Source organism: Neovison vison, chromosome 12 (genome assembly GCF_020171115.1).
Source record: "Neovison vison isolate M4711 chromosome 12, ASM_NN_V1, whole genome shotgun sequence".
NCBI classification, from domain to species: Eukaryota; Metazoa; Chordata; class Mammalia; order Carnivora; family Mustelidae; genus Neogale; species Neogale vison.
This window is the reverse complement of record NC_058102.1, coordinates 133618104-133643824: the sequence shown is the minus strand read 5'-3', so window position 1 is coordinate 133643824 and position 25721 is coordinate 133618104. Positions and strand designations below refer to the sequence as shown.

The window sequence follows — 25721 nt, the reverse complement described above, 5'->3', positions numbered from 1 at the left end:
GACATGGGAACAAGATAGAGTAATTAAATCTATGTGACAGAGAAGAGGAAGATCATAGAGAAGGCAACATTTGAACTGGTTCTTCTGGAAGAGAAGATGGTATACCAGAGATGGTATTTACAAGCAGAGAAGGTGAGAGAGAACCATTATAGGAAAAAATAAAAAAGCTAAAACACACCATATGTGATAAGCAGTGTTTGTTCATGTACTGGGATCGTCCATATGAGGGAAGGTGGGACAAGATACTGGATGAAAACTTGGCTGAGGCCCACTCGAAGGTCATATACATGCCATGCAAAGATCATGTATATGCCATGCTATTTATAAATCCGTAAAGACACTATACTTTTGCATGAACACAAAGCACAACCATTATGATTGATGTGGTATCAGACATCAATTACTATATAATTGTGGGAGCTACTGAAGTCTTTAGAAAACTATTGCCTCTGTGTCTGGAGGGGAGCTTAAAATTGCTATAGGTCAGTGTGTCTTATAGTCAAGAACTTACATGAAGTAGAGAAGAACAAAAACAAACTGAAACCAATGAGGACAAGTTGAATCCTATGTTCTCTGTCACTGCCTTTAGAGTCAATAACATTGGATGGCCTTCAGAACAAAATGGTACCAGTCTTCATGAAGCTGAATTCATGCCTGACCTAAGACTTAGGAAAGTAGGTCAAGGTGCTACTCCATGCCTGGTATCCTTCAGAGATGCTTCACTCCTACCTGCCAAATCTCATATAAATTATTCTGGTCAACCCTAATTTAGAACAATACAAGGAAGGGAATTCTGGGAGATAGAGTTGAAGCTTCTCTAAGAATAATGACCCAATGCAAATTCACCACAATTATTCTAATTTTTACTTTTATTTATTATTATTTTTTTTATTTGAGAGAGAGAGTGAATGAGCATGAGTTGGGAGGAAGAGGGAGATACAGAACCCACCCCCCCCAGCAGGGATTTTTTTTTTCCCCAATATCGGACTCAATCCCAGGACCCTGAGATCATGACCTGAGCAGAAGGCAGAGACTTAACCAACTGAGCCATCCAGGCACCCCATTCTAATTTCTACTTTTAGAGTTACCAGAGTTTATTCCAGAAATATACGGAAAGGTGAACATTAAAAACTCTAACATAGGGCGCCTATGACCAAGAGTCAGGCACTTAACCAACTGTGCCACACAGGCCACCCAAAACTACAAACTTTTAGAAGATATGACAGTCTTAGCTAATGCAACAGGATTAAAGAAAAATGAATGAGATATAAGAATCAAGAAAAAAAAAGAATCAGGAAAGAAAAAGTAAATATTTCATTACTTATGGATAAGTTGTCCACATGGAAAATTTAAGGGAAATGGGGGCACCTGGGTGGCTCGGTCGTCAAGCATCTGCCTTCGGCTCGGGTGGTGATCCAGGGTCCTGGGATCAAGCCCCGAATCTGGCTCCCTGCTCAGTGGGAAGCCTGCTTCTCCCTCTCCCACTCCTCCTGCTTGGGTACCCTCTCTCACTGTGTCTCTCTCTGTCAAATAATAAATAAAATCTTTTAAAAATATATATTATATATATTTTAAAATAATATATGTAAAATATATAAAATATATATATAATATATATAATATATATTTTTAAAAGATTTTATTTGTGTATGTATTTATTTATTATTTATTATGTTCAATGACCTTGCTGAACCCTTTCTTAGTTGTAATAATAGTAGTATATATATATAATATATATATATGGGAAACTACTATTATTACAACTAAGAAAGGGTTCAGCAAGGTCATTGAACATAAGATTTTATTTATTTATTTATTTGAGAGAGAGAGACAGTGAGAGAGAGCATGAGCGAGGAGAAGGTCAGAGAGCGAAGCAGACTCCCCATGGAGCTGGGAGCCCGATGTGGGACTCGATCCCGGGACTCCAGGATCACGCCCTGAGCCGAAGGCAGTCGTCCAACCAACTGAGCCACCCAGGCGTCCCGTCATTGAACATAAGATCAATCAATAATGATCATTTAAAACAATAGCAATAGATTAGAAAATGTAATAGAAAAAATATTCACAATAGCAATAAATTCCAAAGTATTAACAGAAGATGTATAATATCTTTATGGAGAAAAACCATAAAATTTATCTGGACATGAGAAATCTGAATAGATAGACATATGATAGTCATATCCAAAATTATAAAGATGAAAATTCTTCCCAAATTTTCCATAAATACAATTCCAATTATAATCCCTGTAGGATTCCGAAAAACTTTATAAACTATTAAAAAAAAAAAAACTAAAGAAAATCCCAGAACAGTCAAGATGATTCCCAAAAGAATCGGATGGAATGTTAGGGTGGGCTAACAGCTACAATTAACAGCTACTGTATTTCAGAAGCTTAACATAATAAAGTTTGTCTTTCATATCGCAGTCGCCGGACACAATAGTCAGTAGCAGAAGAGCAAAGGGAGGACAGATTCTGCTCCATTGAGTCTTCTAAGAATGCAGGATCCTCTGTCTTGTGGCGCCCTCATCCCATAGGACCTCAGAGTCCTTGACTGGATCTTCTGCATCCAGCTGGAAGAAGAGGTTAGAGGGAAGGCATGGAGAATCTCAAGGGAGATTTTTAGGAGCCAGGTCTGGAAGTGGCAAAGACTGCTCTCCACCAGCATGTCCTTGGTCCCACTTAACCTCTAGTGAGGCTGAGAAATTCTAGTCTAGCTAAATTTGTAGAGAAGAAGAAAACTTGGTGAACAAATGGCAGTCTCTACCACAAAAGATCGGTCCTGCCACATAGCATACTTAAGAGTCATTAGTAATTAGTAAGTGTGTGATACTGACTGAAGAAAAGCCACTTAGCTTAATGGGACAGGAGAGGGGACTCAGAGAAAGACAGGAATTAAAGATTACTGGAGAAAGTATGAACTATTTCATAAATAGCAATAGAAAAAACTATATAGAAAGCAAAGATAATAAGATCCTTATCTCAAATAGACACATAATAAATTCCACACCGATGGCACAGATTAAGGCCCTAATGTATAAAGTGCATCTTTAAAGTCATTAGAAGAAAAATAGACCTCCTGCATTACACAATTCCAGGGGACGCCATTCATGTTGTAATCTATATTAATTAGTGCCCCCAAAAGTTGAGTAGCACAATGATCTTGTTATGATTAAGTGTTAAGGAGAGATGACTTAAGCCCCCAAAATAGAATTGTAAAAAGAAACTACAGATACCTCTCTTAGCTTAGGCTGCAATAACTAAATGCTATGAACTGGGTGGACAGTTACTTATGTCTTATAATTCTGAAGTCTAACTCCAAGATCAACAGGCCAGCAGGGCGTTGTTCTTGGTGATGGACCCCTACCCGGCTTGTAGGTGGCCTCTTTTTGCTGTATTCTCCCATGTCTTCTCCTAGATGTGATACATTGATACATGGTCCTTGAGAGAAAAGAGAGATCTGTCTCTTCATCTTCTTTTCAGGGCACTCATCTTAGTAAGAGTCCCAGGTTCATGATCTAGTCTAAGCCTAAATACCTCCCCAAAGTTCCCACCTCCAAACAGCATAACATTGGGGAAAAGAGTTTTAGGATATGAATTTATGGTAGACATAAATATTCAATACATACTAACACTTTTGACTACATCCAGATGGAAAACTTTGGTGTGGAAGAAGATATATATACACACACACACACACACATACATACACACACACACACACACACTATATATATATATATATATACACACACACACATATATATATTAAAATATATATATATATATTTTAGAGATTTTACTTATTTATCTGACAGACAGAGATCACATGTAGGCGGAGAGGCAAGCAGAGAGAGAGAGAGAGAAGGGGAAGCAGGCTCCCTGCTAAACAGAGAGCCCGGTGCAGGGCTCGATTCCAGGACCCTGAGATCATGACCTGAGCCAAAGGCAGAGGCTTAACCCACTGAGCTACCCAGGCACCCCAAGAAGATACATATATAAAATTAAAGTATGTTATAGATTTCGAGAGAGTACTTTCAACACATGTTGAGTGATAAAGTCTCCCAAATCCATCTTCCTTCTCCGTTGTCTCTGTGGAGATTATAAAAAGTCCAAAGTTCAATGTCCTGGGCTCTCCTACAGCTAAAGGTAGCCATGTGTCACCATTCTGGCTTATGTATATAATAGACACTCCTGGACAGTGTTTCCATGAAGGTTTTTAATGGGTAAGGATTTAGCTAGAGCACTACTTTGCCCTTTTTATCCTTTGCCTTTTACCTTCATCCTTCTTATTCTTGAAATGTTGAAATAGATGGAAGTATAGCAGCTATCTTGTCCCATAATGATGAAAGTCATGGACCAAGTTGGTAGAAACTTGGAGAGAGGAGACTGGGTCCTTGGTAGCTTCATGAACACTTAAACCAGCCTAACATGATCTGCGCAAAATCTCCTGATTCAAGAAAAATACACACATTTGTCCTTCTGTACGGTTTTATTGCTTGAAGAAAAACGGAATTTCTAACTGAAACAATCTGTAATAGACAAAAAACCTTTTGTACAGAATGAAGAATTCTTCCAGTTAATTAAAACCAAAGAACAAAAAACTCAATAGAAAAATGGGTCAGGGAAAAGAGTGGCACATAGTAGAAGAGGAAAAATAAATGGCCAAAAACACAAATGGGAAGATAAGTTCTGTAGTAATCAGGGAAATGCAAATTAAGACAACAATGAAATACCACTTTTTATTCCTCAGTCCTGCTCATGATATTATGTCTGACAATATGAAATGCTGGCGAGAATATGAATATATGGAACTCTCATACAGCCCTTTTATTTTAACTTTTTTAAAAAAGATTTTATTTATTCATATGACAGACAGAGCACGAGCAGGGGGAGCAGCAGGCAGAAGGACAGGGAGAAGCAGAGCCCAATGCCAGGTTCCATCCGAGGAGTCCTGGGATTATGACCTGAGCTGAAGTCAGGTGCTTAACCGACTGAGCCACCCAGGCGCCCCATGATCTCATACACTCCTAATGAGAATGTAAACTGATACAACCTACTAGAGACCAATTTTGTATTTTCTGCTAAAAATGAAAATACACATACCTAATAATGAAGCAATTTCCTTTGCTAGCATAAATTCTAGAAAACTTTCACCCATGTCTGCATGGGCACAGATATGAGGATATTTATTAGAGAGCTATTTGTAGTATTAAGCAGTTTGAAAAACCCCAAACACCTTCAAATGGAGAATACCTAATGAAATGTGGAACACAAGAGCGATTAAATACTATATAACAATGAAAAGGAATAAACTACACTAGACTATATGACTCTTGAGAATATAATGTCATGTTATATAAATATATTTTATATAAAACTAAATTTTTAGAATATACAAAACACACAAAACAATTATAAATTGTCTATACCAACTTAGTATATCAAGTTATTTTTCAATAAAAAGAGAAAATAAATTTATGCTAGTGATTGCCTTGGTGGGTGGAGGGACTGGTTATGGTGCATAAAAGGTCTACCTTTCTTTCAAATATTTCATTTCCCTTTAAAACACAAACATGGAAATTTGTAACAATTTTTAAAATTTTTTATAGAATTTTACCTAATTGCCCTCCATTGTTTATTGAATAATTCATCTTTCCCCCCTGATTTGAAGTGCCTCCTCTTAAAATATTAGGTCCCACAACTCAACAACAACAAAAAAATCTAATTTTAATATGGGCAAAAAGCTTGAATAGATGTTTCTCTAAAAAAGGTATGCAAATGGTCAGTAAGCACATTAATGATTCTGAACATCATTAATCAATAGGGAAATGTAAATCAGTTGTTTTTCGTTTCTTTTTAGATTTTCTATTTATTGATATTTTCATTTTGTTTCATTTCATTTTGTTCACACAGTGCTTTATTTTACTTTCTCCACATCCTTCCTTGGTTCTTCGCGCATCTTTGAAATGAGTTGTTTTAAAATCTTTTTCTAGAATATGCTCCATTAATTAGATCTTTATGAGTGATACTTGCCATTGTGGCTTTTTTTTTCATTGCATAGGCCATATTTACTGTTTTTTGTATGCTATGTGATTTTTTTGTTGTTATTGAATACTGGGCATTTGAATCTAATAATGTTATAACTCTGGGTATCAGATTCTCCCCTAGGGTTTCCTATTTTTTGTTACTGTTTTTATTTATTGTTATTTTTTCTTGTAGGCTGTCTGTGCTGAGGATCAGCCTGAAGTATAAACTGAATGTCTTCTCAAGTCTTTTCTGAGTCTTTCCCTGGGCATGTGTGGTCACTTGCAATTTTTCTTGTATTTGCAGTTGCTTTTTTTTTTTTTTTTTTTTTTAAGATTTTATTTATCCATTCAACAGATACTGGGAAGAGAGCTCAAGACAAAGCCCAAGCAGGGGGAGCAGCAAAGGGAGAGGGAAAAGTAGGCTCCCCACTGAACAGGGAGCCTGATGTGGGGGTTCAGTCCCAGAACCCTGGGATCATGGCCTGAGCCAAAGACAGACACTAAACAACTGAGCCACCCAGGTGCCCCCAAATAAATAAAATCTTCAAAAAAAATTAACCATGGAAATAAAGGAGCATTGATTCAAGAAAAAAGCTGAGGGGCACCTGGATGGCTCAGTTGGTTAAGCCTTAGATTCTTGATTTCGGCTCAGGTCATGATCTTGAACCTCCAGCTGGATTCTTGGCTGGAGCTCAGTAGGAGTATACTTGAGATTCTCTCTCTCGCTCTTTCTCTGCCCTTCCCTCTCTTGTGTGTACACTCTCTCTCAAATAAATAAATCTTTTTTTTTGAGATTTTATTTATTTGAGAGAGCAAGCACAAGCAGGGGGAGCAGCAGAGGGAGAGGGAGACAAGCAGACACCCTACTGAGCAGGGAGCCTAATGTGTGGCTCGATCCTATGACTCTGAGATCATGACCTAAACCAAAGGCAGATGCTTAACCATCTGAGCCACCCAGGTGCCCCACATAATAAATCTTGAAAAACAGCTAAATCTCAGTAAAAACCATAAGCTTTGTAGTGTTTGAACTTGCCTAATTTCCATCCCTTTCTCTGTAATTCTGCAGTAGCCTTGAAAACAAACTGTCTTAAAATCATAGTACTTTGAAAAGCATCATCCTACCAGCTACTGAGGGGGAAAGAACAAGTTGGGAAAGCCCCCAAAACTCCAATCCCCGGAGAATTATTGTATTTGACCTTGCTGGCAGCTCCCTGGAAAAGCCCCATTCTCAGGACTTACCTTTCTCATAATTCAGAACTCACTTAGCACCAACAATTCTATCCTCAGGGTATTTGCTGAAAACCAGTTTTAATTGTTTACCATTGCAGTGGCTGTGGCAACAATAATAGGGCAAACAAGACATTGAAAACAAATTTTAAAGGAAGATCTGGAGAATGAGATATCCACAGAGGGTTTTGAAAAGCAGCAATATATATATATTTGGAAATCCAGAATACCACGAATATATGCAGAGTTGTACACATGCCCAGAAGACTTTGAGACACTGGGTAGATACTTCCCTGACTACAGATGACAAAGAATACAGACATTACAGAACTAGCTCAGGAAAGTTATTAAACAAACAAATGACAACAACAAACAAGAACGGCATCAAATCCTGGGGAGAAATCCAGATGTCCTCGTGTTTGAGTAACTTGTACAATCGTAGAGGTAGCACCCAGGCCACATGTCTATGTATTGCAAAAGCTTCCCCACTTGTACTGAACACCTAACACTCGTAGTTTCTTTATTTATCCACTCTCTCTGGAAACTTCCCACACCAGTCTCAGGGTGTTCAAGTAATTACGCGGATGCTGTTTGAACATGCCTCCCTCACCAAAGCTGATGATCGGAAAGAAGAGCCAACTCCAGGTGGACTAATCAGATTTTACTTGTGAGGAATGTGGATTTGGAGCTGAGGGATTTGAGAGGACGATTGGCTTCTTGAATGGTTGAGATGAAAAATTTGGGACACAAATTTGCCATGGTCTCTGCCATTTACAAAGGGTAGCAAAACCAAAACCTTTGCAGAGAGGCACCTGGGTGGCTCGGTGGGTAAAAGCCTTTGCTTTCAGTTCAGGTCATGATCCCATGGTCCTGGGATTGAGCCCTGCATCGAGTCCCAAGTCTCTGCTCAGCGGGGAGCCTGCTTCCCCCTCTCTCTCTCTGCCTGCCTCTCTGCCTACTTGTGATCTCTGTCAAATAAATAAAAACAAAACAAAAAAACCTTTGCAGGGAAACAGGGCACTAAATGTGAGTACTGCCTGGGTTCCTGTTGGCCTTCCCAATGGCTTGCACTAGAATTTTCTTAGGACTGATTGATTGCATTTGAAGTTTTGAGTTCTGTGAGTGAGCCTGAATTTTCATAATGAGAACTTATTTTTTCTTTTTCTCTTTTCCCCTTCTGTCTTTTTCTTTCTTAATGCTGCCTTGGGTATTGTTTTCTGTAACTCCCAACCGAAGGAATACTGACTTTACATGGGTTGCCACTTGTCTTTAGAACTTTTAAATATCATTTAGTTCATTTGTCAGGAAACGAGAAATGACTCTAGGTGTTTCCAACATTAAGGGATTTATAAAATCATTGGAAGGGTTGGAGGACAAAATTCACAGAAGGGCCACGATTAGCCAGTTTGAGGGTAGGTCCAAAGATTGAGATATTTGTTTTTGCTGGTGGGGTCATCTGTTCTGGGAACAGTTCTGTTGTCACAAAGGCCGGCAGCATCTCACTGAAGTTCGAAAGGAGAGGTGGAGGAGGCTGTGTTGATTCAGCAGCTTCCAAAATTAACAAGTGATTTAGTTCATTCAAACCGTCCTGGAAATATTACAGCTTCCGGAAAAGAAGAAAAAACAACATGAGATTGCACTTAAAGGCTCGATTTTCCCCCACGGGACTCCAGGTACTTTGCATTTTTAGCCACTGCTAATTTTTAAGTATTTCGTGAAAACAGCTTGCTCCACTCTAAAATAATACTGGCATTCTGCAGTGGCCTTAACGTGCCTAAGGGAGATCTTCCCCCCATGTTAAAGGAATAATCAATCAGATTTGCCTGAAAACTAGCCTGTAGGTCTGGCCTGCTACAAATACGATGACTCTATATCAAAGAATTTCCACAATCAACTATAATAAAATTTGAAGGAAGATTTGCAATCTGTTCAGTCTCCTGAAATCCTCTTGGCTTGTGTGGGCTTTGCTAAACTGTTTAAACAGAGCATTCCATTCACCCTCCTTCTTCTCTGAGGATTGGTATTGTTAATTTGCAAAGAAGCAAAGAGAGGTGTATAATGGAGGGTTGTACAATCCTAGGATGTCAGTTAATCCTAGAATGACATGTAAGGAACTGAATTGTATCCCCTGCAAAATTCATGTATTGAAATCCTAATCTCAAGTATCTTAGAATGTGAATGTATTTGGAGATAGGGCCTTTCTTTCTTTCTTTTTTTTTTTTTTTTTTTTAAGATTTTATTTATTTATTTGAGAGACAGATCAGAAGTAGGCAGAGAAGCAGGCAGAGGGAGAGGAGGAAGCAGGCTCCCTGCTGAGCAGAGAGCCCGATGCGGGGCTCGATCCCAGGACCCTGGGATCATGACCTGAGCTGAAGGAAGAGGCTTTAACCCACTGAGCCACCCAGGCGCCCCGGGCCTTTCTTTCTTTAAAAAAAAAGATTTTATTTATTTATTTGCACAGAGAGAGAGATCACAAGTAGGCAGAGAGGCAGGCAGAGAGAGAGGGGGGAAGCAGGCTCCCAGATGAGCAGAGAGCCCGATGCGGGGCTTGATCCCAGGACCCTGAGATCATGACCTGAGCCGAAGGCAGCGGCTTAACCCACTGAGCCACCCAGGCGTCCCTATTTATTTATTTTTTAAGATTTTATTTGTTTATTTGACAGAGAGCAAGAGAGAGCACAAGCAGGGGGAGCCACGGGCAGAGGAGAAGCAGGCTCACTGAGCCGGGAGCCTGACACAGGGCTTGATCCCAGGAGCTTGGGATCATGACCTGAGCTGAAGGCAGATGCTTAACAACTGACCCACACAGGCGCCCTTAGATAGAGCCTTTAAAAAGGTAATTAAGATGAAATGAGGTCATAGGTTATGGCCCTAATCTAGTATGACTGGGGTCCTATCAAAAGACAAGATTAGGGAGTGTCAGGATGACTCAGTTAAGTGTCCTAACTCTTGGTCTTGGCTCAGGGGCTGATGACATGGATCATGGGATAGAGCCCGACTCCGGGCCCCACACACAACCTGGAATTTGCTTGGGATTCTCCCTCATCTCTTCCCCTGTTCCTCTTCCCTCTCTCTCTCTCTCTCAGATAAATAAAATCTTAAAAAAATATACTGCCTGATTATAAACTATAATTATTAGGGGAACTAGCTTTTTTTTTTTTTTTTAATAAAAATACAAAGGATATGGAGCGCTCCTGCTCAGCGGGAAGCCTCCTTCTCCCTCTCCCACTCCCCCTGCCTCTGTTCCCTCTCTTGCTGTGTCTCTGTCAAAAAAATAAATAAAATCTTAAAAAAAAAAATACAAAGGAGAGCATACTCAACTCAATTACCTTAAAGGTATGAGGGATAACTTCTTTGGATTTTATATGAATCACGAGTATTTGGACAGTTTTAACTGGACAGTAGGAAAGAGCACAGATCTAGAAGTCAGAGAACTTGATTATTATTATTATTTTTAAAGATTTTATTTATTTATTTGACAGAGATCACAAGTAGGCAGAGGCAGGCAGAGAGAGGAGTAAGCAGGCTCCCTGCTGAGCCGAGAGCCCGATTCCGGGCCTGATCCCAGGTGGGATCATGATCTGAGCCGAAGGCAGAGGCCTTAACCCACTGAGCCACCCAGGTGCCCCAGAGAACTTGATTATTATTTTCAGTGTCCTTAGTTAAATCCCTTTGCTGTCTAAGCTTAAATTTCCTTATTTGGTAAATACAGAAAAAAATCTTTAGGTCATTTATCTCTCAGTGTTGTGGCATGAGAGAAATCTGGTAGTACTTTGAAAAATAGGAAAGTAAGGGCACCTGTTTACCTCCCCCGTGTTGTTGAAAGGTATCAATATATGGGGACACCTGGCGGCTCAGTCAGAAGAGCATGTGACCCTTGATCTCAGGGTCCTGAGCTGGAGCTCCCTGCCGGGTGTAGAGATTGCTAAAACAAAAAACCGAAGAAACAAGCTTAAAGAAAGATGTCAATCTGTGGATATAAGCAAGTTTAGTGATGTCTGTGGTTAAATCTGGTTCATGTGGAGACCAAATTTAAGAGTATATCACATTAAAAAAAAAGAACTTATTGTAAAGGCTGTTTTTAGGCAAACAGGTTTAAAGCAATGGAAGGTAGAAAGGGCATAGCGACCACCTGGCTAGATCTCCAGACAAGCCCATCAGGGGACCCACTTCAAAATATCCATAGGCCCTAGCTAACCAAATGACTACTTACAACTGGACACAGTCTTCAAAAAAGGGAAAATTCCATATGTCTCCATACCTCCTCACCTTCCCCCTTTAAAAACAGCCCCAACCCATGCTTCCTTGCAGCCAGCCTCCTCTCCTTTGCTGTCCTGCCCACCCCCCTTGAGGGGTATTCAATAAACTTCTATCTCCTTTTATCTGCCTCAGGTGAATTCTTTAACTGCTGCTGCTAGTAGCTTCCACCTGATTGTGGCCCCACATTTGGGGACCCCCATCTGATGCAGAGACACCCCATTTGGACACCAAATATATCACATTTCAAGAACTCGGATAAAATAATGCTTGGATTAATGAAAATATTAAAGAAAGACTATTATGTCTATTCCAGGTAATTATGGAAAATAAGCTATTTATTGATTTATGGATCTGGGAATCTGGTGGCTGGGGGGGTAGTTTTCTTTTTCATGTAGGAGACTTAAATTTTTCCTTTTACAACTGAACATTTTATGGCCTCTAGTAAAGGTAATATTCAATAAATACCTATTGATGGGTCATTTTTTTATTAATTATTTTTATTAACATATAATGTATTATTTGCCCCAGGAGTACAGGTCTGTGAATCGTCAGGCTTACATGATGGGTCAATTTTTATTTTTTTATTTTATTTTTTATTTTTTTAAGATTTTATTTATTTATTTGACAGAGAGAGATCACAAGTAGGCAGAGAGGCAGGCAGAGAGAGAGAGAGGAGGAAGCAGGCTCCCTGCTGAGCAGAGAGCCCGATGCGGGACTCGATCCCAGGACCCTGAGATCATGACCCGAGCCGAAGGCAGCGGCTTAACCCACTGAGCCACCCAGGCGCCCGATGGGTCAATTTTTAAAAATGTGATTGGGTCATGTTATTATTCCTATAGTTATTATGATTTGAAATTACTTAGTGGAGAGCTGAAAATGTAGATTTTTAAAATGATTTTTAAATTAGTTTGCTTTTCGGCTTTTGAACACCACTTTTCATAGCTCATTATATCAAAAGCATTTAATGTTCTTGTTAAACGAAACTCTTGAAATATAGGGCCTTTTACTCTATTACAAAACAGTTGATTAAAAGAGATAAAAAGATTTTCTGCAAACTAATGAACAATGCGTACCTAACTTCAGGAAGAGATTTGCAAAGAAGAGTCAAAGAAAAAGCGATTAGGACGGGTAACACTGAAATGAGTATTTACTTTTAAATTGCAAGTCTTTACAGGTACGGAGTATCCTTGTTCAACTCGTACCCCAATATTTAGTACATTGCTTGGAGCAGAAGTGTCAATGATAAATGCTAAATTTTATTTATTTTTTTATTTTTTATTTTTTTAAAGATTTTATTTATTTATTTGACAGAGAGAAATCACAAGTAGATGGAGAGGCAGGCAGAGAGAGAGAGGGGGAAGCAGGCTCCCTGCTGAGCAGAGAGTCCGACGTGGGACTCGATCCCAGGACCCTGCGATCATGACCCGAGCGAAGGCAGCGGCTTAATCCACTGAGCCACCCAGGCGCCCCTAAATGCTAAATTTTAAATGAAAAATTGAGTTTGTAGGAAGTTTAGAAAGTAAAGCCAGAGTCTTATGTCTAAGAAGACAGAGGAAGTAAAGGTTTGGATTTCTTCATGTTCTAGCTCTTCTTAATCCCGTATCAGAATTGATATCTCTGATTCACTGACGTTACCTAATCAAGCAAATTCTGCCAATTTTCACAGCCTTCTCCGGGAAAGGATTTTATTCTTTAGCGTCACCATATAGCGCCACCTGCGGGAATTGTTGGGAAACTTCGCAATTAGACCCCTTCCCTGGGCTGTCCTTTACGTTCCTTCCCGTCCTTTTTCGGAGGCCCTCTTACACGCATGCGCTTTCAATGGAGCGCGTTGACCGTGAGAGACTACAATTCCCAGAAGACTATGCCGCAAAAAAAAAAACACAAAAAACCCACAAAAAACAAAACCCGTGGGGAGGAGAAGGGAAAACGCGAAGGATCGCGAGAGAACGGGATTGAGGCGGCTGCGCGAAGTGGGTGGAGCCGGGTAGAGAGAGTGAAGAGGAAGAGGAGGAGGTGCTGTCCCACAATACCAGGCGGGAGGGCGGTAGGCGGTTTGTATCCGGGCTGTGAGGTGCTCCGCGCCTCCGCGGACCTTGCTGCCTCTGTCTCTTTAACGCGAGAGGAAGCGATGCGGAGGGGTGGAAAATGGCAGAGCTGCAGATGTTACTAGAGGAGGAGATCCCGTCTGGCAAGAGGGCGCTGATAGAGAGTTACCAGAATCTGACCCGGGTGGCGGACTACTGTGAAAACAACTACATACAGGTGAGGAGCGCGGGCGCGCGGGCGGGCGGGCGCTGGCCGGCCCGGCAGAGGATCCACCGCCTGCCGCCCGAGTGACCAGCCCACTGGGCGGGGTGGGGAACTGCCCTAACCTCAGCGGCTGCCTCAGCCTCAACCCCAACCCCAACCCCAACCCCCAGCCGGGGAGAGCAAGTGGCTCGGCTGAGAGAGTCGGGCTGCGATACAGGAAGTGGCTGTGGTGGTTGAAACCGATAGAAGGGGAGAGAGAAAATGGGCGAGGGAACCCGGAGCTCGCCGCTGCCGCAGCCCGGCGCCCCCCTGCTGTCCGCCTCCCTTTGAGCTGGGCCCCCCGGGTCGCGCGCTGCCTTCAGCAGCCTTCCATTCGCTGGGCTCTCGTGTGGGAGAGCCAGCTGCCCCTCGGTCCGGAGAGGGGTCTCGGACGGGGAGAGGAAAGGGCAGGGACGAGGCGCGGGGGGGGGTGCGGGGGGGAGCGGCAGAAGGGAGAGGAAAAGCGGGGTGTGTGTCTTAGGGGGGGCGGGTGGGGGCGATTATGTCAGTTCAACCCAGAGGGTGTGTCTTTTATTTATTTTTTTTTTAATAAAAATTTGTCATGAGTCACATTACACAGACCTCCCCGAGGAGAGGAGGAAGCGGGTGGGGATTGAGGGAGGGCGTCTAAGCGAAGTTAATCTCGAAATTCCTTTAATTGAAGGTTTATAAATTTGCCTGGCTGTCCGTTTTCAAGTCGGGTGTTTTTCCCTCTCATCATTTTCACTTCCGCCCTCACCATAATGTATTCTAGAGGTTGTTAGGACCATCGTTATTATAAAACGATAAATTATTCTTAACTACTTGGAAAAATGTCTTACTTTCTCTTCCCCAAAAGTTCTTGAACTGTTGGCTTTATAAGTAACTTAAAATAGAGCGGCGTAACCGCCGGTTGCTTATTTTCTGAGGTTTCTTTCTTTCCGACCTAAGTAAATGCACAGAATCCAGGTGGATTACCGAACATATTTAGTCCTAGGACCCTAATGTGAAATGTTATTGTAAATTTATTAGGACATTCTTGGGGCCTTATTTGTGACAGATTCTCTTTTGTTTTTATTTCAATGATTGGAAGTGATTTATGTTGTGGTAGTTGGTTTGTAGATCTTTAACTAGGTAAACCAGCAGTTTGCTATAGAAGCAAATAAAGAGCAGAGTCCTTTGTATCAATGTAATGGGATCAAAAATTCTCCTGTTAGGAGAAGACATAATCCAAACGTGCTTTGCAAGAATCGGGTTATTGCAATTCAGAACTGAAGTATTTATAGAAATGCCTCCCATGTGATTATCATTTTTAAGAACCAATAGTTTCTGTGTTGGCAAATGCTTTTCTTTATTTTTAGAAGGAGATGCTGTTTTCAGAATATTTTGAATATTTCTCAATTTCCATATTAGTAATATTGTATCTTAAGTATCACCAATAGGAATTTATCTCATAAACTTCTTCAAGCTTTTACTTTAGGAGTTCAGATAAACTTGTTGAATGCCCACCATGTCTACTGTATTACTTGGTTTTGCAAACTTTGTAGTTGGCCTTTTAAAAAATACTCTTAAATCTATAGAAATGTGAACATAGTTTTCAAAGAGAAAAGTGGTCTTGTGAATTTATTGATACTAGCACACACAAGGTGTATTCAGTCTTACACGAAAAGCCTTAAAATTGAGGTGAATCTCAGTTTGCTAAAGGTTCTGAAGATTTTGAAAGTCAAAGGGAAAGCACAGGAAGTTATTTAGCCCCAATCCAGAAAAGTATTTTCTTTGTAGAAGTCAGTAAATAAATACTTCATAAAAGGGTGGCTTCTTTTGTTTTGCGTGTTGGGAAATCTGACAAATATATGGTGTGGTAACTGCTATGTGTTGGCAAATGCAAACGTGTTTTAACTTGTCTGATGACTACTATTTTTTCAGGTAGTTATTTGTGTGCTGTAATGTTTTTATTTCTTTTCCTCCCTGACCTCTCTCCTCTTCTCCTCCTGCCACTATCATGTAGCTCTCAAGCACTTTAAAACTTAACTGATAATATTCCTAGTTAGGATAAGTCATGGTATATATGTCCTGTAGTCTCTCTTAAACATGTTAGTACCATGGTGCCAAGAGCCATTGCCAGTGGCCCCAAATTGTTTTTGGTTTTTCTAAACTTGACACCAGTGAGATATTCTGATCTTGGGGAGAGGGGGATGAAATTCACACATAATGTTTGTCTTAGTAGCCTTGAAACCTTGGGTAGCATGATGCAGACTACTAGCTTCCTTCCTGAGATGCTGAGATGGTGTCAGGCTGAGAAAGTGATAGAGACTGTGGAAGTTGATATAGTAGTTGTCTTTGTGATGTGCTGTGCTGCTAACTTTGGTGCTATGAATAGGAAACAAGTAGTGCTGGAAATAATCCATTTAGATGTCTTTCGAGATCTTTCTGTACCCTGATTGGGGTATAACCAACATTCTACATAAACATATCACCTTTCAGGGAACGTATACAGTCACTTGTGTTTTGAGAACTTTTTATACCTGGGATGAGTTAATTTATAGCCTAGGTGATTTTTATCCTGAGGGTTTAATTTTCATTTTGTTTTCCTACAGCTTGGAAGTACAGTTCAGTTCAGGTGAGTTGTTTAGCAGACAAGTTCTTTTGGCTGTAGTGCAGTTGAGCCTAGAGCACTTTCTTAGCTCGTTGGGTCCTGTTGACTTTTAATTATTGAATTGTTTTAGTAATAGCAAAACTTCTCAAAAGAGTCTATTATTGTAAAAAGGATGGAGATTTTGAAATTGCTTTGGGGAAAATACTCAAAATACAAAATGTTTTTAATATAGATGTGAAGAAAAATCTTTGCCTTTTTCTGTCTTTGTTTTTTCTGGTTGGTTATATCTTTGTCTTTGTGATGTGCTGTGAGACAATCAACTTCTTAGCTTGTACACAAGCATCTGATCTGGCCAGTTCTCTTTGCTCTACTGTAGGGTCTGTACTTCCTTTGTCACGGGAACTATTTTGGGGAATAGGAAGGTAAGCTAAGTGAAAAGGAGTATTCCTATTCCCCAAAATAGTTTAATGTTGCTGCCTGGAATTCCCCCAACTAGAGCTGTATTTGGGTTACAGGTATATTCTTTTTTTCCCCCCTAATGAATTGATCTGGGACCTTTTTTTCTCTTTTTGGTAAAGATTTTATTTATGTGTCAGAGAGTGAGCATAAGCAGGGGGACTGGCAGACGGAGAAGCAGGCTTCATGCCGAGCAAGGAGCCCAGTGTGGGTCTCAGTCCCAAGACTCTGGGATCATGACTTGAGCCAAAGGCAGACACTTAACCGACTGAGCCACCCAGGTGTCCTTAACAAGTATATTCTAAAGTCTGGAAGTGTGAAGGAGATATTATCAGTGAGCTACTTAGTTTAGCTTGTTTTCCTTCTTCCATGATGTTAGCTTATGCTCATTGCTTATTAGGCATGTTTGATCTTGGAAGGCGGGTGTTTTTTTTTTTTTTTTTTTTTAAGATTTTATTTATTTATTTGTCAGAGAGAGAGAGGAGCGAGAGTGAGCACAAGTAGCCAGAGAGGCAGGCAGAGGCAGAGAGAGAAGCAGGCTCCCTGCCGAGCAAGGAGCCCGATGTGGGACTCGATCCCAGGACGCTGGGATCATGACCTGAGCCGAAGGCAGCTGCTTAACCAACTGAGCCACCCAGGCGTCTCAGGTGGGTGATTTTTGAGAAGGAATACTTGGGAGTAAGTAAAAGCTAAATTTCTGATACTTTACAATGTATGCCAGTTTATAAATAATGTCAGTTGTTATTAGAGTAATTCTGTGATTTTTGTTAACAGATGATCAATCTGTAATTCAGAGGCATCAAATAGCTAAAGTTCTGTATCTTGTATTAGGTAGTGTCTGGAATCAAACCTGGATTTTTTTTTTTTAAGATTTTATTTATTTATTTGACAGACAGAGATCACAAGTAGGCAGAGAGGCAGGCAGAGAGAGAGAGGAAAGCAGGCTCCCCGCTGAGCAGAGAGCCCGATATGGGGCTCGATCCCAGGACCCTGGGATCATGACCTGAGCCGAAGGCAGAGGCTTTAACCCACCGAGCCACCCAGGCGCCCCTTAAACCTGGATTTTTAAATTTTTTATTATTTTTTTAAGATTTTATTTCTTTATTTGACAGACCGTGAGAGAGAGCATGAGGGGGAGAATGTCAGAGGGAAAAGCAGACTCCTTTTTGAGCAGGGAGCCCGATACAGGACTTGATCCCAGGACTCTGGGATCATGACCTGAGCCGAAGGCGGTCGCCCAACCAACTGAGCCATTCAGGCACCCAAACCCAGATTTTTTTTTTTTTTTTCCAAACCCAGATTCTAAAATTCTGTATCCTAGTTCCTTTTCATGAATACTGACTGAATAGGGTATTTACCTCAGCTTAGAGGATAAAAAGCTGGTGTGAAGAGGGTACTATAATTGCTTCTATTTATTGAGTACCTACTCTGTCATAGTCTCTGCTGGTTGATTTATATTATCTGTAATCCTTACAAAAACCCCATGATAGGCAGTATTCTCACAGATGAGGAAATTAGGAGTCAGGAAAGTTAAATGAATTTTATTTAATCATACAGTTTGTAATTGGCAGTCAGGGTTTCTGCCTAACCCACTGAGCCACCCAGTCGCCCCAGGGTTTCTGCCTAACTCCGAGAAGCTCCACAGGCTCTGCGCTCTGGCCATACCACACTGTCTCCAGACTCAAATAAGTCTGAACTCAAGAGACTAGCTAATTCAGAAATGTCATGGGATAAATAGACTCTTGTTGGGCAAGTCTAGGAACCTAACTACCATTTTATCATTGTTTCTTCTGAGTTTCAGGTTGCAAATAGAAGAACAGTTATGTTTGTACTTTGGGGTCTTGTCTTCATCACCAGAGGGTGGTAGCTTTGGCACTTGAAGTGCTGAATTACAGGAATCAGGCTAGTTTTTCATTGAACTTAGTGGATCCTTTTCCTTTCTGTACATCCTTGTCTGTTTTTGAAATTCTAATTCAGCTTTACAATTGTGATAAGAAAATTTATGGATTAAGTTGGGGAAGTTGAATTAAGCATCTGACTCTTGGTTTCCACTCCGGTTATGATCTCAGGGTGGTGAGATGAAGCTCTGCATTGGGGGTCTGTGCTCAGTGTGAAATCTGCTTGAGATTCTCTCTGCCCCCGCAAATAAATAAAATGTTAACAAACTAATGTCCTCTCCTTTTTCCTTTTGTAACTTTAGTATTAATAAGAAATTTACCTGTGGTGCTTTAATCTAGTCCTGATCTGTTTAGATCCTGAGTTTTAGCATGCTTGTGTGTTTTGGACATCCTAGTCCCTTAGGATGAGGACCCTTTGAGTTCCTTCTGTGTGCTCCTGCTGCTTCCATAGCTGAAGAATGCTAATACTCATTGTGGAAGAAAGGTATTTGAACAAATGGAGGTCTGATCTTTGGTTGTGGTTGGAATAGCATTACCATTTCCAATCCATCATCATCTCCTCAATCATTTAGAATCAATTGTTTATGTGTCTTGAGTGAAATCATCTGTTTATCTGTCTTGAGTGAAATTTGTCTTAGGAATTGTATCTGTGAGTTGACAGACAAATACATTAGCTAGAAAGGAAGAGCACTAACATTGGGAGAAGAGGTTGAACCAAATATTAGGAGATTATGTAGATGTAATTCCGTAAAAATTCCATGTTGGTCTGAAAAGTAAATTTAATAGTTAAATTCTAATTTAGGGGGATTAAAAAAGTTGGGTACCTGGTTGGCTCAGTCAGTCTGGGGAGCATGTGATTCTTGATCTTGCTCTTGAGCTGTGAGTCATGGTTTTGAGCCCCATGTTGGCTGTAGAGATTACTGGAAAAACAAAGCAAAAAGGAAAAAAAAAAACTTAAAAAAAAAGGTTGGGGGGGTGCTATGTGGCTCAATTGTTAAGCCTCTGCATTCTGCTCAGGGTGTGATCCCAGGGTCCTGGGATAGAGCCTGGCATCAGGCTCCCTGCTCAGCGGGAAGCCTGCTTCTCCTCTTTTCACTTCCCCTGCTTGTGTTCCTTCTCTCGCTGTGTCTCTCTGTCAAATAAATAAAATCTTAGAAAAAAAAAGTTTGAATTTTGGGGGAACTGTATAGTTTTTCTAATGTTTTTTTGTGTCGATTATGATCTTCATTGAAGTTATGGTTTGATTTTAGAAGAAATAATAGTCAAACCCAGAACTAAAAACTTTTTAGTCCCTAATTGTTAAGACTAAATAAAAATTTTTAAAAATTACAGCATTAAGGGGTGCTTGGGTGATTCATTCGGTAAGCGTCCAACTTTTGATCTCCCCTCAGGTCTTGATCTCAGGATGGTGAGTTTCCAGCCCTGGGGTGGAACTCAGCGTGGAGCCTACTTAAAAAAATAATAATAAATTTTAAAAATTACAGCATTGGTAATATAAAACATTTGAAAGTAGTAATTATTGGATTTTATTTTTATTTATTTAAAATTTATTTATTTATAATCTCTACACCCAGTGAAGGGCTCAGACTCACCCCAAGATGAAGAATTGCATGCTCTACTGACTGAGCCCTCCAGGAGCCCCTGGATTTTATTTATTTGTTTGTTTATTTTTTTTTTAAGATTTTATTTATTTATTTGACAGAGACAGTGAGAGAGGGAACACAAGCAGAGGGAATGGAAGAGGGAGAAGCAGGCTTCCCATTGAGCAGGGAGCCTGGTAAGGGTCTCGATCCCAGGACCTGAGCTGAAGGCAGATACTTAAAGACTGAGCCACCCAGGTCCCACCATTTTAAATTTTTCTTAAAGAGTTTATTAATTTGTTAGAGAGCATAAGCAGGCAGGCAGATGGAGAAGCAGGCTCTCTGCTGAGCAAGGAGCCTGATGCAGGACTCAGTCCCAGGACCCTGGGATCATGACCTGAACTGAAGGCAGATGCTTGACCAACCAGCCACCCAGGTGTCCCAACATATTTTAATTTACAGATGATTTTGTTAGTGATACCTTCCATAGCTTGATTAGATATAGCTATATTATTTGGTTTGTAATGGAAGGACTTTTTCGTTTTGTTTTGAGGATTTAATTGGCTTTCTTAAGCAATTCATAAATCCAGGATTATTCCACACAGCAAGCAGAGAGGAGCTTGCAAGTGGAATTTTCTTATTGAGGTTTAATTCATATAATATAAAACCAACCATTTTAAAGTATATAGTTTAATGGTCTTAGTACATTTACAGGGTTGTGCAACCATCACCTTGATCTAGTTCCAAAACATTTTTATCACCTTTCAGAATAACCTTGTACTCATTAAGCAGTTTGTCCCTGTCCCTACCCACTTAGTACCAGGCATCCACCAGTCTGTTTTCTGTCTCTGAATTTACTTATTCTATATAGTTCTTATATATAAGTGGAATTATACAATATGAGGCCTTTTGTTTCTGGCTTCCTTCTCTTTATAGTAAGTAAAATATTTTTGAGGTTCATTCATTTTATAGCATGTATTAGTACTTAATCCCTTGTTACGACTGAGTATATGTCATCCATTGATGGACATTTGCGTTGTTTCTACCTTTTGGCTATTGTGAATGGTATTGCTATGAATATTCATGTATGGTATTTATTTGAGTGCCTTTTTTTAGTTCTTTGGCTTATATACACCTAGGAGTGGTTTATAATGCCCTTTTGTTGTGAAATATATAACAAAGTTTGCACTGTAGTACCATTATATTGCAGTGTAATGAGGGAATTCCAGGCATAAACATATACTCAGAATTTCAGTGTAAATTGATAGACATTTAGGCTTAGAGCTTAATTTTTCATTTTACGTATAAGCTTAATTTTCCCTGATTACCAGAGTAATATCAAATATGGTAATTGGATAAATTTTAAACTTTTTAAAAGATTTTATTTATTTACTTGAGAGAGATCACAAGTAGGCAGAGAGGGGGAAGCAAGCTCCCCACCGAGCAGAGAGCCTGATGCCGGGCTTGCTTCATCCCAGGACTCTGAGATCATGACCTGAGCCAAAGGCAGAGGTTTAACCCACTGAGCCACCCATGTGCCCCAATTTTAAACTTTTTAGAAAAATACATGGCTTAGACAGTTACAAGTTGGTGGAGCTTGTGACTCTTGATTTTAAGGTTGTGAGTTTGAGCCCCATGTTGGGTATAGATATTATTTTAAAATCTTAAAAAAAAAAAAACCACTTCTGTGAAAGGCTTTAAAGAACATATCTAAAATTTATGTTGTACAGTTAGTAAACTCTTGTTTACTCTGAGAAAAAATATTCAGTCATAATTTATTTTAAAAACTAAAAACGTTAGAAACTTGTGTGTAATATCTAATTAGTAAATCAAATGTGAATTTTTTTTTAATATTTTATTTATTTATTTGATAGAGAGAGATCACAAGTAGGCAGAGAGGCAGGCAGAGAGAAAGGGAAGAAGCAGGCTCCCTGCCAAGCAGAGAGCCTGATGCAGGGCTCGTTCCCAGAACCCTGAGATCATGACTGGAGCCGAAGGCAGAGGCTTTAACCCACTGAGCCACCCAGGCTCCCCTCAAATGTGAATTCTTATTCATAGCTTAAATGAAGCATAGTATGCAAGATGTGGATCTGGATATTCTCAGCTACTTTTATTTATTTATTTATTTATTTATTTATTATTTTTAAAAAAGATTTATTTATTTGTCAGACAGAAATCACAAGCAGGAGAGGCAGGCAGAGAGAGAGGAGGAAGCAGGCTTCCCGCTGAGCAGAGAGCCCCATGCTGGGCTCAGTCCCAGGACCCTGGGATCATGACCTGAGCCAAAGGCAGAGGCTTTAACTCACTGAGCCACCCAGGTGCCCCTCTCAGCTGCTTTTAATTAGAGCAGTTTTTTATTTTTTATTTCCTTAAAGCTTAAAGGGAACAAAAATACTGTGTTAATGACAATGTATGTTATTGAAAAACTTTACCTTTAAGTCACTTGTTTCCTGAATGTCTTATTTAATTTCTAGTAGTAATATCTACATGCTATGATAAAATTGCATTTGATAAATTTTATTTTTTCCTTTTGTGGAAAGACAAACATGGTGCCTCTTTTTTTTTTTTTTTTTTTAAGATCTTTTAATTTTTATTCTTAAGTAATCCCTGTACCCAGTGGGAGGCTTGAACTTACAACCCTGAGATCAAGAATTGTATGCCTCATTGACTGAAGCCGCCAGACGCCCCAAGCATGGTGTTTTTTGAGAACCCTTTATATTTGTGCCATGGGGAATTAAGGTCTTTCAGAAAGGTAAACATTGGAAAAGGATACTTCTTGGTTCAAATATTAGCAACCCAAGACAATAACAAATACTTATTTTATTTTATTATTATTATTTTTTAAAGGTTTTATTTATTTATTTGACAGAGAGAGAGAGATCACAAGTAGGCAGAGAGGCAGGCAAAGAGAGAGGGGGAAGCAGGCTCCCTGCTGAGTAGATAGCCCAATGCAGGGCTCGATCCCAGGACCCTGAGATCATGACCTGAGCCAAAGGCAGAGGCTTAAACCACTGAGCCACCCAGGTGCCCCACAAATACTTATTTTAAAAAGTTGTAGCTGGGAAGGGTTTATGAATGCCATTTTATTTCCTATTTATTTATTTATTTATTTATTAAGATTTAGTTATTTTAGAGAGCATGAGCAGAGGGGGAGGCAGAGGAAGAAGGGGAGAAAGAGAGAAGCAGACTCCCTGCTGAGTGCAGAGCCTCCATCTCACAACCCTGAGATAATGATATGAGCTGAAATTGAATTGGGTGCCCAACTGACTGAGCTACCCAGATAGATGCCTCTGTGAGTACCATTTAAAAATCATATTTGGGACGCCTGGGTGGCGCAGTTGGTTGGACGACTGCCTTCGGCTCAGGGCGTGATCCTGGAGTCCCAGGATCGAGTCCCACATCGGGCTCCCAGCTCCATGGGGAGTCTGCTTCGCTCTCTGACCTTCTCCTCGCTCATGCTCTCTCTCACTGTCTCTCTCTCTCTCAAATAAATAAAATCTTAAAAAAAAAAAAAATAAAAATAAAAAAAAAAATAAAAATCATATTTGCCTCTCAAAAGTGGGCCCTTAACGTAGCCCAGCAATCCCACTGTATTTTTCACATAAGTATATTCTTCTGCTCACCATAAACTGTTTAAAATTTTCTCTTCCCTTTTAAAATCTTTTCTAATCTTTTAGTCCATAGAGAAAATAGTCCTCATTATATGACACACAGTTTCTTACCACTGCATCTAAGCCTACTAGTGTCCTTACCCAACTTATTCTGCTTCCTTGTAATGTAGAGATCATTCCTTACCTTTGCTCTGAGTGCCATTCTCTCTTAACCTTTCAGAAGCCTTATACTTACTATATATTTCCTTCTCTCTTTATTGAATTTGTGCATTTGGAATCAAAACATCTCAGTTCTTTCCCATATTAGAAAGTTATCCTTTGGGGGGAAAAAAAAAGAAAGTTATCCTTTGACTTCATAGATCCATAGATCCATGACCTCTTACCTAATTTTCTTAGTTTTATTAAAATCATCATGTACACCTACCTCCATCCCTCACTTTGCATTCACTCTTTAACCTGTTTTGTTTGTCATTGTCACTGCTCCACTGAATTTGTGTTCAGTAACCTACATGCTGCAAAATTCATTGAACTCTGTTTAGTTCTCTTTTTTTAATGGTAGGTCTTTTTTAAAGGTTTATTTGTTTATTTTGGGGAGAGAGAGAGCACACACGTGCATGGTGGGAGGGACAGAGGGAGAGAGAATCTCAAGCCCAATATGGGGCTCAGTCTCATGACCCTGAGATCGTGACCTGAGCTGAAACCAAGAGTCAGATGCTTAGCCAACTACTGAGCCACCCAGGTGTGCACCCCCTGTTTAGTTCTCATTTTTGCTTGTCTTCTTAGCATCATTTGACACAATTGACTTTCCCATTTTTAGGAAAAGCTAATCCTTTGACTTTTGTGATGACATTCTTTTCTACTTTGCCTGTTACTCCCTGGCCCCTTGTTCTTTACCTTTAAATATTTTTTAAAATTTAATTTTATTATTATTATTATTTTTAATATTTTATTTATTTATTTGACAGACAGAGATCATAGATAGGCAGAGAGACAGGCATAGAGAGAAGGGGGAAGCAGGCTCCCTGCTGAGCAGAGAGCCCGACGCGGGGCTTGATCCCAGGACCCTGAGATCATGACCCGAGTGAAGGCAGAGGCTTAACCCACTGAGCCACCCAGGGACCCTTATTATTATTATTTTTAAAAGATTTTTTATTTATTTATTTGGCAGAGAGATCACAGGTAGGCAGAAAGGCAGGCAGAGAGAGAGGGAAGCAGGCTCCCTGCATAGCAGAGAGCCTAATATGGTGCTCAGCCCCAGGATCCCGAGACCATGAGCCGAAAGCAGAGGCTTAACCCATTGAGCCACCCAGGCGCCCCTAATTTTACTCTTTTTTAAGGTACTAGGTGGTTGTTTTTTTTAAGTGTAGTTGACTTATGTTAAATTAGTTTCAGGTGTTCCAGGTAATAATTCCAGAGGGGTCTATACATTATGCTATGGTCACCACAAGTGTACTTACCATACAGTGCTATTACTGTTATCATTGACTATCTTCCCTATGCTGTACCCTTTATCCCTGTGATAATTCATTCTGTAACTTGAAGATGATAGCTCCAGCTTCTCTTCACTTATTATGCCTAACTCCTCACCCTACCTTTAAGTATTGAAGTGGCCTAGTTGATACCTCTGCTTGTTTGAATCATAAGTGCCTCAAACTGAATTCATCACCTTTCACCAGTCTCCTTTACTATTGCGCATTCACTCACTTATTAGAAACCTAGGCATTTTTTTTTTTTTAAGATTAAAAAAAAATTCATGAGAGAGAGAGGCAGAGGGAGAAGCAGGCTTCCTGCTGAGC

General features: G+C 40.1%; 1 protein-coding gene across 8 annotated transcripts in view; it reads left to right on the top strand.

The window, feature by feature from the left end:
* The first annotated feature begins 13499 nt into the window (after nt 1-13499).
* Nucleotides 13500-25721, top strand: part of ABI1 (abl interactor 1) — a 119922-nt gene continuing 107700 nt past the window's right edge. For 2 of the 8 annotated variants that reach the window (XM_044228167.1, XM_044228166.1), the window contains exon 1: nt 13501-13778. In XM_044228167.1, coding sequence (XP_044084102.1) covers nt 13662-13778 — 117 coding nt within the window. In that variant the 5' untranslated portion in view covers nt 13501-13661. Of the gene's footprint in view, nt 13779-25721 lie in introns of all 8 variants that reach the window. The other 6 variants (XM_044228162.1, XM_044228161.1, XM_044228165.1 and 3 more) reach the window with 4 other exon arrangements.